General features: G+C 42.5%; 1 protein-coding gene across 1 annotated transcript in view; it reads right to left on the bottom strand.

Moving 5' to 3' along the window:
* Window positions 1-16796: 16796 nt before the first annotated feature.
* The window catches only part of LOC307267193 (folylpolyglutamate synthase, mitochondrial-like), an 8046-nt gene continuing 6287 nt past the window's right edge, over window positions 16797-18555 (bottom strand). Inside the window, exons 12-15 of the mRNA XM_080049452.1 lie at window positions 18308-18455; window positions 17666-17741; window positions 17463-17526; window positions 16797-17286 (exon numbers count right to left, since the gene is read on the bottom strand). Of these exons, the coding sequence (XP_079905578.1) occupies window positions 16952-17286; window positions 17463-17526; window positions 17666-17741; window positions 18308-18455 (623 nt within the window). The 3' untranslated portion in view covers window positions 16797-16951. The remainder of the gene's footprint in view (window positions 17287-17462; window positions 17527-17665; window positions 17742-18307; window positions 18456-18555) is intronic.

Here is an 18555-nt window from a genome sequence, read left to right as displayed (position 1 = left end):
GAACTTCTTTTTTCGGGAATTTCTAAATGAGCATGAGTGACGTTTAACCAGAGTTACTCTAAATCTTTAGGTGCAGTTGAGTGCAGGCCCGCAGGGGAGGACAGAAGGGTGGATGGATCAACCGGGCCGAGTGTGAGTGCTCCATTAGTCCAGGTCTTGAGTGATCTGTAGCACTTTCCAGAGGGAAGCAAGTCAAACAGATGGTGTCCTTGGTGAGTACAGTATACCTCCAAACAACTCCATTACATTTAGCTGATGCCTTTGTCAAAAGAGACTTACTCTAGTATATGTGCATACAATGATGTAGGTACCATCCACAAATTTCCAGAATATTGCAAGATTCAGACACAGATTCAAGTGACATCAACATCAGCTAACAGGACTGATTCAAGTGCTACATTTAGAAACAATAGAGCAATTAGCCAAGCTGCCTGCAATGGAGTTCTCAGTCTGCGATGAGAGAATGTCAGTCATTGTGATACGAATGGGGAGCGTGTTACATCATTGTGGAGCCAACACAGTAAACAAAGCAGTAATAAAGATGTCTTATTTAAAAGTTGAAACCTACAGAAGCCTTAAAGAGGACCTATGATGCTTTTTGACTTTTATGACCTATAAACGTTGTTATGATGATTCATAGTCATGCTTAACCATACTAAATTATTAAATAATGACTTACATGCATTTCGACGTATTCCCTGCTGACCGTCTGGGGTGTCTGTGCAGAGCACTAAACACTATTCTAGCCAGTCGAGAAGTCACGTGTTCAGAGCGGTTCAGAGCGGTCTAACCCTTCCGTAACTTCGTGACGTCGCATGTAACTTCGTGATGTCACCACGCGGATGTTTCCATGTATGGTAATGCTGTCACTTCCCTGTTCGCGTCTGCCTCGCGCCCTTATAGGTCCATGCTCGCGCTTCCCGCCACTGAAAGTGTTCCGGAAGGAAGGTAACCAATCACAACGGAGTGGGGTTTGCAGGAGGGGGGAGGGGAGCGGAGATCCCCGAAGCACAGGCGGAGGGAGCGGAGATTGCCGAAGCACACACACTCAAGTGTTGACAGGACGTGCTGGATCGCCAAAATAAGAGAAAGAGCTTCCCGAAAATCTACATAGTTTTTTGTGATGTGATTCGTGTCAGGTTGCTCTATAGCAGTGTAAAACAAGAAATTAAGACCAGAAAAGTAGTATAATAGGTCCTCTTTAAGCTTCCCACACATACAGTATGTACTGTATATGTACAGTATATACTCTATATACACTAACCGGCCACTCACTCGGTACACCTTGCTAGTACCGGATTGAACCTCCTTTGCAGGTTTGACACTAAGGTTTCAAATGCACTTGCCCATAGGGCAAGTACAGGTAATGTTTTACTTGCCCGAATGTCGTGTTCACTTGCCAAAAAAAAAAAAAAAAAACAGTTAAACAATGATATATACAGTATAGGCTAATTAAATTATACATTTTAGCGAACCGTATCTCTTAAATGCAAACACAGCTTACTAGTCTCATCCTGACCACATACAACCAACAACAATTCATATAAGCCTATATATCATGACATCACACTACACCAAGCGCTTGGTCCTGCTGCAGCATCGTGAAAGGGCCTCTTTTTGCCACGCACCTGGCCCAGGGGCTCAGAAAACTCAGTCTAGCTCAGAGTCAAGCTGAATGTTAGCTTCCACAGAACATTTTAACTTATTTTACTTATTTAAAACGGTCACATTGTGCCAAAAAGTGATAGTCTGCCATAACATGATTAAAGTCCACCATGTTAAAGCTATTGCCCAGTTATACTGTAAGTAGGGAGGGGGATCATTAATTTCTATTCATATTGATACCATTATAAAGACTCCACAATCCAAATCTTTATCGATACTTTTCTATTATTTTGTTAAAAGAGAACAGGTATTATTATTTTAATTGCTTATAAGATGAGCAGAGCTAAGGATAGGACTTTAAACAGGTCATAATTCCATATTTAGGCCTACTATTATTTTATATTGCTCGGAAAACAAGTTTTTTACCCAAACTGTATTATTCAAGCTTCTCGCGAAAAACTCAAATTTCTTATTTTCTTGATTACATTTGAACACATCATGATGTCATTTTATTGACCTTTACCTAATAATCATTTTACTGAGCCGACCTGAACACATCACATTTGAACAGTTTGCGATTTTTTTTAGCTAACTAGTTCTTATCCTGCCGATTTTAATATGGATTTAAAAACTATCAGATTTTTTAACTGCGGGACTTGCTACAGAGTCTCTCGTTTGCTGATCACGGCTGCATTGAATGGATGATGGGACGGTGCCGAGCTCGTCTGCAGCGGAAGCGGCTCAGCAGACAAGAGTTTCTTCAAGACAGTCGAAGGTAGAACACTTTTACAGTCCATGATGCGGACCAGTGATGGATTAATACGCTGAAGTAGGGCTAATTAGATGAAGATGACCTGACTCGATATTTAAAATGACATCATGTGACCTACTGGACTCCATTGCGGTATCGATAAGCTCAAACGTTAGGCCTATTGATTTCTGGGTTTTGAATATAGCGGAACCAGGTCCGTAGCCTAATAGAGCCGGCTTTCGGAACGTAGACAGCGAAACTGCGCGCACACAGGCTGTGTGTGTGTGTGTGTGTGAGAGAGATAGAGAGAGATAGAGATAGAGTGCGAAATAGCGAGCGTGATGCAGCTGGCTGCCTCGCGCAGCTGCTCAATTGCAAATATAGCCGATCTATTTTGTGTGAGTTAGCGGGGGAAAAAATGGTTTTGCAGACTCTAAAACACATGAATAAATAGCCTAGACTACTGACAAACTCTCTAAAATCCACTTGCCCGTTCGGGCAACCAAAAAGCAATCTCAACTTGCCCGGACATTATTTTCAGTTGCCCCGGGCAAGCGGGCAACCCTCAGGCTGTGTCTTGATTCAGGTATTGCATGGGTATTGCAGCCTACGAAGGCTGCATTTGAAGACCGATTGCGTCATAGCGGCGAGCAAAGGCTGTCCCGTTTGCAAGGCTCCTTGCAAGGCTCCTCATATGCGGTCGTGAAATGCAGCCTTCGTTTCACGGTTTTGAAGGCTGCATCAGATGTATCCTTCGCGGCCCAACATATCCCAAGATTCATTGCGTTTTTTTCAGAGATGGCATAAAATAAAATAAGAAATAACAAAACAGCAACGTGTTGCTCCATCTTCTTAACTTTTATCTTCCTTTCTTTTTTTCTTGTACTTTTTTTTCTTTTTTCCTCCGTTGACAAGGCTGTCTCCGTTGGCAGCAATCAGGGTTGCTAGGCAGCACAGGAGCGGCGAGTCGTCACGCAAGGTAACGGCTTGTTACGTAAACCGGAAATGCTCGTAAACCGAGACCTGCGGAGACCGTCTCGTTTAACAAGGCTCGTTGGCCTTAAAACCGGCCTTAAAATCGGCCTTCATAGGCTATAGCCTTCAGAGACTGCGTCCTACCAAGTGCATGGTCTCTGAATCAAGACACAGCCTTAGTGTCAACCACTGCTTTGGCCTTCCCAACTGCCTTAATTCTTTCTGGCATACTTTCAACAAGGTGATGGAAACATTCCAAACACCTTGACATTTTTGTCCATATTGAGATGATAGCATCACGCAGTTGCTGCAGATCTGGCGTCTGCACATCCATGATGCACATCTCTGGTTCTACCACATCCCAAAGGGGCTTTATTGGGTCGAGATCTGGTGACTGCTTATCATTGGAGTACAGTGAACTCATTGTCATGTTCAAGAAAACAGTTTGAGATGATGGTGCATTATCCTAAGAAGATGGGTACACTGTGGTCATAAAGGGATGGACGTGGTCAGCAACAATTCCGGTAGGCTGGGGCATTTAAACGATGCTCAATTGGTACTAAGGGGCCCAAAGTTTACCAAGAAAATATCCCCTACACCTTTACACCACCACCAGCAGCCTGAACTGTTGATACAAGGCAGGATGGATCATATTGTTTCTTCCAAATTCTGACCCTATCATCTGAATGTCGCAACTGAAATCAAGTTTCATCAGACCAGTCAAGATTTTTATAATCTTCTATTGTCCAATTTTGCTGTTGTAGCCCATCTGCTTCAAGGTTGGAAATGTTTTGCGTTCAGAGATGGTATTCTGCATACCTTGGTTGTAACGATTTGAGTTACTGTTGCCTTTCTATCATCTCCAACCAGTCTGCCCAGTGCCCATTCTCCTCTGACCTCTGACAACAAGGCATTTTCGTCCACACAACTGCCGCTCACTGGATATTTTTTCTTTTTCGGGCCATTCTCTTTAAACCCTATGGTTGCGTGTGAAAATACCAGTAGATCAGCAGTTTCTGAAATACTCAGACCAGCCCATCTGGCACCATCAACCATGCCACGTTCAAAGTCACTTAAAACCCCTTTCTTCCCTATTCTGTTGCTCAGCTTGAACCTCAACAAATTGTCCTGTCCAGGTCTATATGCCTAAATGCATTGAGTTGCTGCCATGTGATTGGCTGATTAGTTGTATGTGTTAACAGGATATTGAACCGGTGTACCTAATAAAATGGCCGGTGAGTGTGTATATATATACAGTAGGGGAGAACGGGGTAAGTAGGCACACTTTTTACTCTAGTGAGAATTGCTCATCACCAAAACATCTGTCAATAGCCATTCCTACATTAAATTGAAGCTTAAGGTGTTGGCTAGAAATGTGTGTCTCTCTTTTTTTCCAACTTATTGTAATGAAGAAGTAATTTACCATCAAAGACACTCTGACACATTGTGACAACCAACCCCATCAAGGGGTCGGTTGTCACACACTATGGGGTTGTTTGTCACAATGTTATCTTAATGGGAAAAATCTTAAAAAGAAGGCAAGGAGGCAGAACCAAATTTGAATGTTTAATTGCATTGTCAAGTTGACAAATAGGCCTACATAACGTTCTGTAGCCTTGGCAGCTGGTCTAGTTTGGGATGCACTGGAATGTTTTGATTTTGTTGCTCTTTTTTCTTTTGCTTGCTAGCTGCCTTTTCCTGCTCTATTCTTTCCTTCTCTGGGGTGTCAGTGAGGATACAGCTTGACAATTTCTTTCGTTATTGGGTTCCTTTTCTGGCTGCAGCCTTGAGATAACATGTGACAACCAACCCCCCAAAAAATTTGACGACCAACCCCGACTTGAATTTCTTGCTAGCAGTCAAGGCCAACAACCATCTGACAACTAATTAGCTTGCTAACCACAATCTAAACTATAGTTTACCCTTCACACTTTCTGAGGGTAACAAGTGTTTTGTTATAAACCCATTGTGTAAAAGCCTAAAAGAAAAATACTGAGAAGCAAAATATTTTGAATTTGACATGAAAAACACAAAACATCCTCTCACCTGAAATGCAGCTGTCTTCCTCCAAGGAAGTCTATGTATGTGACCTCTGATCCCAATTCTGGGCCTTTTTTATATCAACATTTCAGAGCTAGCACGCTCTGGTGGCGAGATATAACGAATGTGACATCCAACCCATGTGACAAATTACCCCGTTCTCCCCTATATATATATGAGCAAATATATGAATATTATATATGGCTAATTTGCCAAAATGACTGAACTCTTTTAAAAGGTCACTTTGCTTAAATAAGGGCAAGACAAAAATATACATTAATAAAACAACTGTAGCAAAAGTCATCATGACACGATATTTAGCTAAATCCAACCTAATTACGTTTGCCAGTTACTAAAACATTGTATTACTCTGATGACCAAAATAGAATTATACTTTTTATATGAAATGTAAACTCATAAACTGTCACCCACTGACAAGCTGATTCAGAGCAAAGCCTGGAGGATATGTTATGGATCAATGGATTGCTGCTCCCCAGGCCCCTCAACGTCCAAACGTCCACCCCATCTTTGGGAGCGTGGGGGGGGGGCTTATCCAGCACCTTTCTGGTTGGCGGATGGCTTTTTGGACAGCTAGACGAATGCCTTACTCACCCCACTCCCACACAACCCCACCCCCCCCCCCCCACCCCACACACACACACACACACACTCCCAGGCTCTGAACCGCACGTCAGGCTTAACTCCAACCTGCTGCGTTCACCACAACACAAAACATTTTTAATTAAACACTCCACGAGGGAGGGGGGAGGGGAAGGCGATAAGGGGAAGACGGGACTCCTCCTCTCTTCAGCCAGCCCTTCAACTAGCCACATGCAAATATGTAAAGGAGTGAGTCACCGCTTCACATTCCTCAGTGACTGGCTGCTGCTTTCATTAAAGCTAGCCGCACAATGGAGAAATACACAGCACGCTAATATGGAGTCTGAGCCAGGTCCCCCTCACAATGAGCCAGGCCTGAGGATGCTAACTCTGCTGCCTTTCTGTCACTGCAGGTGGATAGGGTATTTCATGTTAACTCATAGAAATTGTCACAGACCGGCTCAAGGGAATGACAATGAGGAAACCACACAAGAGATTAAGTTTAACCAAATAATAATTTATTAAAACAAAGTTTAAAGTAAGTCACTAAGTGGTGCGTGAATGTCAGTAATCAGTAATGGGTGCCGTGTCTGTGTGAGTGAAGAGTGTAATGTACTGTATGTGCAAAACAAAGCTAACTAAGCAAAACCAAAGCAAAGCAAACCATACATCAATATGGTTTTAATATATATAGCTGAGGAGAGCAGCCAGCATGGGTGTTTGTGATTAGCAATCATCTCCTGGAAGCCTTCCAATCAGGAGGTGCCAGAAGCTGTCACACCCCCTCCATAGAAACGAGGTTCACCACGTAACCTGCAAGACAACAATAGTTAAATACGTGGAACATCGTTACATTACCAACCAAACCAAACAAGCCTAGGATACAATTCATACTCAGGCATGACAAACAAACTAACACGTTGACCAATATCCACTCGTTTTGTCCTCACATTTCTTCTTCCGGCATCCCCGAGTCCCAGCAGCAACCCTATGACTCGGGAACACACCACAGGAATGAATGCTAACAGGTCTTTATACAAGTAGATATATCCCGTTTCATACCAGGACAGAAAAAGTATTGAAGGACCCGCCCATATGTTCTCCTCAATCCCTCTTGACCAGCTACATGCGCCATTTTGATCACCGGCTGTCTATATTTCACAAGAAGCACAATCTTCTCCACTGATCCCCCAGCCAAATTTCTACCTTGAGGGACCCACCTCCTCATCAGCAGGCCATGATGGAGAAAGTAAGCTCCAGTATGGTTTCCGAACTTACCAGCACGATCAAATAGTTCAACTAAAGAAAGATCATCTATCTGGTCCTTCACCAATTCTGCATGAGAAACAGACCCAAGATCAGATATTTGCACGTCAACTCTTGGCAGCACACTGAGAGAACGGGACACTGCACACACCGACTGCTCAGGGACCTCAGACCTCGCTTTAGCAGGAGACAATACACACAACCCATCAGAGGTGGACGCATCAGGCCACATACATGCTCCTGCCAAATCATTGCCCAGAATAATGTCAACACCTTTCATTGACAAATCTGGACGCACACCCACCTCTACATCCCCCTGTATCATGCCACAAGAGAAATGCACAGTATGGACAGGCACAACAATGGTGTTTAAACCCATTCCTCTGATTCAAACACACCTTCCTGTGTCAGAGTCTGGTGAAAAATGTAAGGCTGACTCCCTAATGAAGCTATGTAGAATTGACAGGCACCTTCTTAGTATTGTCAACTAAGGATACAAAACCCTCTGATATAAATGGGGCATATCTTAAAGCTCCCATATTATACACTTTTCGGTACTATTATACACCATATGATATGGTCTTAGTGGTCACTAATACGTTTTTCTTTAATTGTTTGCTGAAAAAAACTTTCAGATAATTTATTGTACTATGCTGAAGTTCAGCTAATCTCACAATGGCCTATTTTTTAAAAAGAGCTGCAGCTCCCCTCGTAAATATACAATCTTTGCGCTGCCCCCGCCCCCTGTCCGGAAGCGAAGCCAGATACGCCTCGCCATCTGTCTGTCAGGGCCGTGGACCAATAAGAAATAGGGGTGTGGGCTGCACAGTGGTAGCTTCTGGCTTTCCAGTTTGTGAGGTCAGAAAAGGGGAAAATTCTGACTGGAGTATATTGGGTGGGGGAGGGGTGGTGGTTACAGAAAGGGGGATTGTGAGAAAAGGAGAGTGTTATTTTTTTAAATATTTTGGCAGTCTCTAGGCACACTGTGGACCCATGGATATGTTAGAACACATTTAAAAAGTGCATTTAGCATAATATGTGACCTTTAAAGCAATATCAGCTGCACTCAACACTCTGGGTTGCATCTGAAAAGGAGGGACACTTGTGTCAGTATTTAGCTCTGAGCTACTAAGCGGAACAGCTAACCCAACAGATTGAGCAGGCCCTGTACTAAAACCCTTTTTGGATTTTAGCAAAGGGCACTCCTTTTTCCAGTGCCCTTGTCGCTGACATTACAAGTTGTTTTAGGATCATTGTTCCCAACTGTGCCTAGCCCTCCCTTTAAAGAGCCCCGACTGAAATCTGATTCACCTTTCTCTCCGCTGTCTTTAAGTCCAAACTGTTGTTGACTTTGCTCCCCAAAGATACGTTTGTGTGTTAAACCATATTCGTCAGCGAGTACAGCGGCTTCTTTAGGAGTTTTAACATTGCTGTTAATGCTGCATATGCCTTTTGGGCTTTACCTCTAAACACGCATTGAAGTAACAAGGTACATTCACTATCAGGCCACTCCTGTGTATCAGCGAGACGCTCAAACAAGGAAAAAAACGTATCTGGGTCTTCCTCATCAAATTTGGGCAGCATTCTGAGATTCTTAGTACAATCTACCCTAGATGAACCAGCAGACCTAGTTATATCAGTACCTGCCATTTTACCTTCTCTAACTAGATCTAGTTTACATTGTTCAATGTCCAGTTTTGCCTGCTCTGTTTTGTTTCATTGCTTCAAGCGCCAACTCCTTATCCATTTTTGTACGTTCAAGGGCCACTTCTTTATCCATTTCTTTGTTTTTAAAGGGCCAATTCTTTATCTATTTTCATTTTGTCAGGTTCCATTTGTATTAACATCAGTTCCTTTTGTTGATCAAAGGTGAGACTCCCCCCTGGTGAAACCATCGTACTTGGTAAACCCTTACCTTCATCAGAAGCCAAAACCCCTTCTTCCATCAAAGCCGCCTTCAGGATACGTTTGATTGTGTCCTTCAGACGTGTGGCTGCAATTTCAATTTTGAAATGATCAGCAATTTTCAACAGTTGGTCCTTTGTACAGCTGTCCAGCAAGGTTTCAGAAGGAGACTGAATAAATGCTTCTACTAAAAAGCCATACTGCCAAAAACAAACGAATACTTAATAGCAGTTTCTAATAACTTTAGAAATAAATCACTGCTGAGCACAGTGAGCAAGCCTCCAAGTGCAAATGATAAACTAAGCAAGCCCCCTGGTACCTGCCTAACTCCAAACTAAACCTAACTGGCTTCTGAGGCGTACCGGGCTCGAGGCTTCTTTAAAGCAAGCTCTGTTAACCTCAGCCCTGTGGCCAAGGCCTTGATACGCTCGCCCCCACCAGAGACAAGTCTCCACCCAGGATATCCTCGAAAATAAAAAAGGCAAAATAACAAATAGTGCACCGAGGGAAGGACAGATTGCTCTGCCCAGCTGGCACACTCACTAACTAACCAGGGAGACCACTCACAACTTTAAATCAAAAGCACTCAGATACTATACCCCATGTCACAGCCCGGCTCAAGGGAATGACAATGAGGAAACCACACAAGAGATTAAGTTTAACCAAATAATAATTTATTTAAACAAAGTTTAAAGTAAGTTACTAAGTGGTGCGTGAATGTCAGTAATCAGTAATGGGTGCCGTGTCTGTGTGAGTGAAGAGTGTAATGCATGTGCAAAACAAAGCTAACTAAGCAAAACCAAGCAAAACCAAATCAAAGCAAAGCAAACCATACATCAAGGAAGGGAGAAATAAAGTGGCTTAGTCCTACAGCTTATATAGCTGAGGAGAGCAGCCAGCATGGGTGTTTGTGATTAGCAATCATCTCCTGGAAGCCTTCCAATCAGGAGGTGCCAGGAGCTGTCACAATATTACCATGAAACTTGGCCAGTTTATTAATAACATTAAAACAATTATCTTCTGTATTACAATGTTTTTTAAGAAATGTTTGAATAAATAAACTAGTTAAGACCTAATTATGTCTAGTGTTGCATCAAACAACAATCTAGATGTTGGACAAAGCCCGAGTTAAAATCTTTGTTTGATTTTTACAACATATTAGTGTATTTTGGTTTTAGACTCTATCTTTTAAAATCAAAAAATAATAATATGTACAGCATCTTATTCCTCTGAACATTTATTTTTTTCAGCTGCCCTTCTTCTCCTTGCAAGTGATGAGAATTGTCTCTCCTCCTCTTCCTTCTTAAGTTATCCTTTTGCTACCTTTTGCTTAGGGCTGTATTTGATTATGGGCCAGCTGATGGCAGTTTAAACTTGGGCATGGTTAGGCCAGGTTGAGCTTTGGCCTGGAGAGTTGTGCAGCTAGGATGGGTTGAACATAACATAGGATGGTGGAAAGTCATTTCTTAATGAAAATGCATCCCTGTTGTACAAAGGTGCCCGCAAGTCAGCCTGGATATTTAGGGAGGTTGATAGGCCATTTCAACAATCCCAGGAATGTCATAAATGGTGTTCCCCCCAGATTGGTTCTCATCCGGACATCACATGCTGTATGTCAATGTGCTTCTAAAGGCCAGGACACACCAGTCCGACATGTTCCGACTACGCAAAAAATGGAGTCGGCCGTTTCAGGAAGCTCCAGTCTTCCCGTCGCGGCCAAAGAACACACCGAGACGACTGTTTATTTTCCGTACGCTCGCGGGACGTAATGTCTCCACAACAGCAGGCGGCGCTAATCTGTATTGTGGCCCGAAAAAATACGAAAGCCGGAAATGATGGGACAGCTCTCTAGAGCATAAACATAGATAGAAATACGTATTTATATTTATGGACCATAAGAGCACAATTTTTAGCAGAGAGTGTCGAGCATGGTGTCGAGCAGTCAACAAGGGTTGATGCATGTGAGTACTCGCAAAACGAAACAAACAAACACATTAAAACGATGGCTAGCTGTTGTTAGCTGTTTGTGCTACCCGCCTCACTTCCGGGCTTCACTGATTCGCTAGCCCTCCACCAATCAAATTGCTCCAAATGAAAGACGGTCGGCCGCCGATTGAACATGTTCAATCGGCGGCCGACAGGCTCAAAACAAGCCCGACGACCTCTACGTCGGCCGACGTCACGGCACACACCAAACAGATTCGTCTTTTTTTTTGATGACGGCGATTATCGGGCTGGTGTGTCCTGGCCTTTAAAGGGCCCCCAGACAGTCCTTTAGAAGGCTTGTAGCCGATGGTAGCAGTGGGCTGGAGAGGAAAGCGTGTATATATGCCATAATTCGTACCATTAATAGAAAGATGACACCGAGCTCTCTGGGAGGCAAGCCAGAGTAGATGTCTGCTGACTTGGCTATACAGTAACTCAAGTTATCATTTTTTAAATATAAAAAGATTCCACTCCCACTAGAAGCATTCGTCATTCAAACTAAATGATAAAGTCTGATGTACAGGTGATATGAATATAAATCAACCATGTGCTAGTTCTCATCACTTCACCATTCCACCCTCAGTTTATTACGTTCAGAGCAGTTGGACGGACAGTTTTATCCAGGGTGCAGACAAACCATAACAGGGGGTCACCGTCCCTATAAACAAATACAGTCTGGATTAACAGGCAACATGGCAATCTGTCCGTAAATCAGTATTTGGGTCTTATCCATGGTTACCATACGGAGCAGGGGGTAAACAAGCGTGCTGACAATACACAATACAGTCACAGGCACTTAGAAAACATCACGCCTTCAGAGTGAGAGCTAACAGGACGCTAACAGGTTGCCAACACTCCCTCCTCCTTTACACCTGCACTGTGTGCTAATACAGGGAGATGTGTGCAACAGGAAAATATAGTTCACACATTAACACAACAAACTTTAACAAACATCTTAGACTTTGTTGAAAATGAATTTAAAAGGTTGCATCCTCCTGTCATTTGCTTGATGTTAAATCATTGTTGCTAGCTACAGAGGGGCAGTCTGAGCCACTTTGGTTAAACACCCGTTTAACCAGTTTTAATAGGCTGTGTGTTAACACCGGATTTTCGGTAAACGTAGTGTGCTGAAGACAGGACATTTTTGACCTAGTTATTTGAAAAATCCTGGCTACAACCCTTGGAGCTGACCCCTTTAAAGTAAGTAAAAGCCCTGAGTCCACTAAATTCTGCCTTTTATAACTTCTAACAGGGCATTGTGCAAACACAGCCCACTATATAGAAATCATAATTAATAATAATTAAGTCAAATTAAATATTGTTGTTATTGTTATAATATAAATGTTCACCCTCTGGTAAACGTTGTGTTATCCTAGATCAAGACAATGCACTTGCTCTCGCTTGTTTGTGTTGGTTCACATGCAGTTAAAGAGGAAACACTGTTGGTGGTATTTTACAAGCAGTGGGCCGAGCTGCAGCTGTCTGCTAATTCACAGCCAATATAATTGTATAATGGAGGTTTATGACAGTCAATGATTGCCCACTGAGGGGCATCTATTAACACTCTGCCCACAACATTAGGTAACAGTCAGAATAACACATTGGCAAACTTCATTTATGAAGCTTTTAAGCAATGCCGAACATATGTTTGATTAAAGCACCTGATTAAAAAGTCAGGGGGCTCAATTTGAAGGGAGAGTGAGAAACAACACTTTAAAGTTGAAAAAGTTAGAAAAACTTGAATTGTCAAGGCACTGTCTTCACTAGATTTTTTTGTTTTGAGGCCAACTCATCTATTAAGTTATCTTGAGATCATTTGTGATTCATATGTAATGAAACTTCATGAGTAAAAGTTGTACTAAAGTTTTATATTTGGTTCAGAAAGTTATTAAGAGAGTTTGAACACTTTAATGTCTGAATTCACATTTTGACCGATTTGGTTTTGTCTGTTATCTGTATGACACTGAACTGTTCCTGTTTGAAAGTGTGCAGAAACCAAAATTAAGTTCATACATATAAAAGGTACATTTTGGTCACATATAAATGATAAGTTATCTCAACAAAAGATAATTAGAAGGCTCAAATGCAGTCAGTTTTCCTTTAAACAAAAAGTTTGAGTTGGCCTCAACAATCTGGTGAAGAGAGTTGCCTTGACGAGTTGTGAGTTTGTGACTGTGATGCATCTCATTCTGTGTTTTTCTTCAGGAAAAATCACAGCTAAAATGTTCCACCATCCTGAGGGAGGACATAACGGGCTGTTTAAAATGTATGGGGTTTTAAAGTTCCAGAGATTTGCTGTGGGTACTCCAGCCTGCACTCTCTCTCTCTCTCTCTCTCTCTCTCTCTCTCTCTCTCTCTCTCTCTCTCTCTCTCTCTCTCTCTCTCTCTCTCTCTCTCTCTCCTTACACACACACATCCACCCACACGCAAACATTTCCCTCCCCTGCACATCTTAACCTCCATTCCTGTCTGGCCCCTCCACAACAATGGCATCTGAAAAGAGCTCCAATTGCCTTGTGACCCTTAACTTCACCCCCCACCCCCCCTTTTTTTTAAACTCTGCCAACAAAGAATGCTGCAAGAGCTCAGATGGGGAGACACATTCACACGTCAACAACCGCTGTGCTTTGTATTCAACTCAATGTAAAAGTGGTTATTGATGGATTGACAAAACTGGTGTGAAAACTTGAGGTGGAAAAATGTAAACATATGTGCACCCCAGTGATGTAGTACATAAAAGGCTGATACACCCCAGTTGAGATGATGCTATCAATATGAATGTTGAGAAATATTTAGCCTGATGCCCATACTGATGTTAAGGCAAAGTTAATAGTGCCACCAACTCAACTTAGAGCTTTTGTGCGTAACTTTTTCATATAAATGAATGTCGGTTACATTCAAGCAATTCGGTTTACGAATTGACACAAAGTTGATCAAGCCTATCAGCTCCACAGAATCTCTCTGTATTATTTTTTAATCAGGATTCCAGATAGGGGCGACAGAAGTTACACACTACAGCTTTTAAAAACATCCAAAAACCACTTGGACTGACCATAACAAAGTTCACTCTACCAGGTGAAATGTATAAAGATCTGAAAATGGCACTTGACAAAAATCATGAGATTAAAGGGGCATTCCACCGTTTCTACACACAATAATTAATTTCACCATTCATCTTAAGTGCTACTCAGCATGCGCAAATAGCTAAACAATGTCCTCCATGGTTCTGCAGGAGCAAGTCTGAGAAATGTCCCTGTATCTTTGACCTATTGCTGGCTCAGAAACTTGACGGTTCAACCCCTTTGGACTGGGGAAAGTCAACTGTAAATACAATGGGAATGTGGTTAGTAGTTTTTAGGATTATTTTAACGTAGACAAATAAGGTGTCAAGGAGACATGTTTAAATTAGAGGGGGATTAGGAAATCTGCCCAGTGCCCAGTTTGAAACGTGGCATTCTCTCAGTCAATTAAAGTTGACCTATAATTTGTCTTCAATAAATTAGGCGAGTAAACTGAATTTGTGTGTTTTATGTACTTTGAGTTTGAGCTTTATACCACATATGACCTAAGCATACAAGTGCAGTTAATCAGATGGATTCTAGTGGGGCACAGAATTTCTTTGCGTTCACTTGATTCCCAATCATAATGCATAGGTTACACTGTTAATAAAGACTTGAAAACGCTTTTGAAATGATAACTTTAAAAATGTAAAAGTGTAATAAAAATGGGATTAATCGTGATTTAATGTGGAAATTGAATATAAAAATTGTTTGACAGCCCTTTGTTTTAGCACTCCACCTGTATTCCTTCATACTGGGTATAGGCCCCAGCTCTGACTGTTAAAAAAAAGGAGTTTCACTATCACAGTTAGTCAGCTGAAGCCATGCTAAGAGGCTGTGATAACTACAACACACTGCGGTTCACCTCTACAGGGACTTAGTGTGGGTATAGTGGAAGCCCCAGTATAAGAGGATTCTGGCCTGTTTCGCTCATCTTAAGAGGGGCAGCCAGCAGCCTGTGTGATATACATGACCAAATCCCTAAGGATTCTCATTGAAGGGGAGAAGTGTTGTTGCTCCGACAAATCTCTGTTTTCGTTTGACTAATTGCTCCAGCTGCCTCTAAATACATGATTAGCACCATAAAGTGATTGAGCCGCCAACATGGGGGCATTCTCTGCTTTACCTGTCTGTTCGTGTGGGTCTCTAGCTGGCTCTTTATTAAAAACTCAAACACACTGTAGCCTACTATACACTTTGTTTCCTATTAAACTGGGCGGATGTAAAGCTAAACCTTTTGCATCCAATATGAGAAGGTCTGCGGTTTAGAAAGAAAACCCAAGCAGCTGAGCTCTTTTTCTAATGATATTTTCCCCTGTATGGTATAAAGAGATTTTCAGGCCACAATCTGTTGTCTTGTCCCCTGGCCTGCTGTCTGCAATAATCTTGATGAGGGGCTAATAACAAGCCACGAAAGTCAGTGGTTCTCCCCCTCCTCCCCCCCAGTGGGCCCGCAGCCTTTCAAAACATCCCCCGTTTAACCCCCTCGTCACCCAGCCAAACCTGGGCTGAAGTATGCCCTGCTCCAATGCTCGAGTAATGAAAAGGATTTGGAAGCAAAGCTAGGAGGGATCAAAGCAAACTTCCTCCAGTACTATTTGGAAGGTAAATATAAAAGTTAAAACATTGCATTCCATGTAGCTAGCTGAGATTGTGTCTGTCTGCCAGCTTTGCTTAGCTCAGACATTGCTACGAGGAATTCCCAGCAGGGGAGATTGAGGGGCAGACCAGACAGAACATTGTTTTTGTTGCTCCGGTGCAGCGATTTCCACCGTATGACACCTGTTGCAGTTGTTACGGTATATATACCTGTACCTGCCATTAGAGAAGGACATACTGTATGTATTTAGGAGGAAGGGCATTGTATTTAATATGCAACATTAAGCACCCCACATGGTTGAACCAGAATTGAAACATTTCAGGAGACAATGAAGCAAATCAAATTGGGCAATTAAAACATATGCAAAAGTCAAATACCGAACATATGAATTTATTTTAAAACATAAAAAACGTAATAAACAGACATCTTGAGGATTCCTCATAAATAAGAGTATTACAGAGTATGTCTCCAGATAGGAATGTTAGATACATATTTAAAGTTGTTAAAAAATCCAGTTTGAATAACTGAAGATGAGGTCCCCCTCCCCCCCATTGTGTATGTGTGTGTGTGTGTGTGTGTGTGGGGGGGGGGGGGGGGCACACACACACACATGCACTTACACACACACACACACACACACTCCAACCCCGGTCAAGTTAAAACTGTACAAAACTTGAAGAATAATTTTAACTTAACAAAAAGGAGAAATAATAATTTTGAACTATATTTAAAAAAAAATGAAATCCTTTTAAACCTTGCAAAATAATAGGAATACAAACTAAATGTCAAATTATAAAAATGTTCCCTTGCAGAAAGGGAAATAAAAAACTGTAATTGACACTTAAGGTATTATTAAAAGACTAAATGAAGCCAGGCCAAAGGAGAAATATGAACAGTTTACAAAATAAAATCATGCTTCGGTTTGGGTCGCTCGTAGTGTAGTGCTGTCATTCTCTGCATGTCATCACCATCTCTTCACCATGTCCTCTCTGTCTCTTCACCATGTCCTCTCTGTCTCTCCACACTGTCAATAAAGTCAGTGTCATTTAAAATGCCCCAAAATTATTTAAAAAAAATTAAATCATGTCTTGGTCTGTCAGTGGGTATGCTTGTTTTTTCCCCCTGCCATAGCTGAGGGTGTTGTACAGTCTGATGGCCTGTGTCCTAGGATTGGAGTGAAGGTTCCAGATGTTTCAGCACCCCTCCCACCAGGTACAGACTGCCAGTCACCAGCACAGAGACGTGGGCAGCCCCTGTCAGCCTGTCAGGCAGCCTGCAGCTCCACTGAGCTCCAGCAGGGGGTGGGGGTGCCATGCCCAGCCACTGGAGGGCGCTGTGGATGCAGGGGAACACCAGGCTGTGACTCCCAGGGTTGGACACCAGATGGCGATGGTGGTCATTGAATGCCTCTGCTGCGTTCAGGCTCTGCCATTTGCTCTGGTTTTCTGTGCAGCGAGCCAACAGACCGTGCTGCTCACACTCACTGATGCTGTGCTGAGCTGCAGAGGAGAGGGGGAAGGACAAAAAGATTGCATTGCAGTCATCCACTTAGAATCTGACCTAAGACAACATTTCAGGTAGATTTTAGCAGAAGGTGGGGTCTCCTTCTTCAAGAAGCCCATGACACACTGTTTAAGTTTAATGGCATTACATCAGCACTGTCAGCTGCTCTCACCTGTACTGCTTGTAGCTGATTCAATAATGTTGGGGCAGAATAGTGCGTAGTCAAACTGGCAGGGCTGCAAGTCACAGAGAGTCACATTGTTTGATGGCACGTACATCAAATCAAATCAGTTTTATTAATATAGCCCAATACCACACACGCAGTGGTGTTGTATTTGTTCCTTGATGGTAACTAGCACATGGCTTTGTACTCACCTGCAGCAGTTTGAGTAAAGCAGCAGAATTCCTCTCTCCTGTTGTGTTAAAAAGCAATATTTTGACTCCAGGGCCTCTGTAAGACAGGAGGAGATCCAATGGACTTACTTTAAAGGGTCCGTTGCCACAGTGACTAAAAGGTGACATTTTCTCAGTGTTTACAGTTTTTTTACCGTGAGGATACAGAAGTGTTGTTGAAAAAAAGGTAAATGTGTTCTTACTCAAAGTAAAAATGCTTTTAAAAAAAACTTTAATGCTTTTAAAGAACACAGGCTCATGTCTGGAACCATGTGGCTTATAGTTACCTATAGAGGAGCTTGAGTAAGTTTTACAACTCCACACATTTTTTTCAAATACTGTTCTACAATAACACACACACACACACACACACACACACACACACACACACACACACACAAACGCACAGATAATGTATCCATCATTTTGCTGGTTGAGAAGGCTTTGAAACAGTATAGACATTCATGTAACAAGCACTTTGTGTGTTTATGTGTGTGTGTGTGGGGGGGGGGGGGGGGGGGGGGGGGGTCTGTTCATAATTCAAGCACACAGTCCTACTTAGTACTTAGTGTTCATGGTCTAACCCTAATGTCAAACGGCGGTGTTGTTTGTGCTCTTTCATACCGAGTTAGTTGTGTCTGCTGCGTCTCCTGTGTGAACCAGCCGACACAGGCCTGCATGCTGGCTGTGGTGTGAGCTCCATCCAGGTAATATGTAACAGGGCCACACCTCAGCGTCTGGCTACGGCCTAACCACTCCGTCTCCCGTAAACCTACAGGTATTAGGAGAGGAGAAGAAGAAGAAAATCCACCCAGTAATGCTTTTAAATCACTGGAATTGTATATGTGTCAAATCAAGACTTCAGAAAGGCT

Source organism: Ammodytes marinus (genome assembly GCF_949987685.1).
Source record: "Ammodytes marinus genome assembly, chromosome: 2".
In the NCBI taxonomy this organism is placed as follows: Eukaryota; Metazoa; Chordata; class Actinopteri; order Uranoscopiformes; family Ammodytidae; genus Ammodytes; species Ammodytes marinus.
The sequence above is the reverse complement of the archived record's forward strand: the minus strand, read 5'-3'. Positions and strand labels throughout refer to the sequence as shown.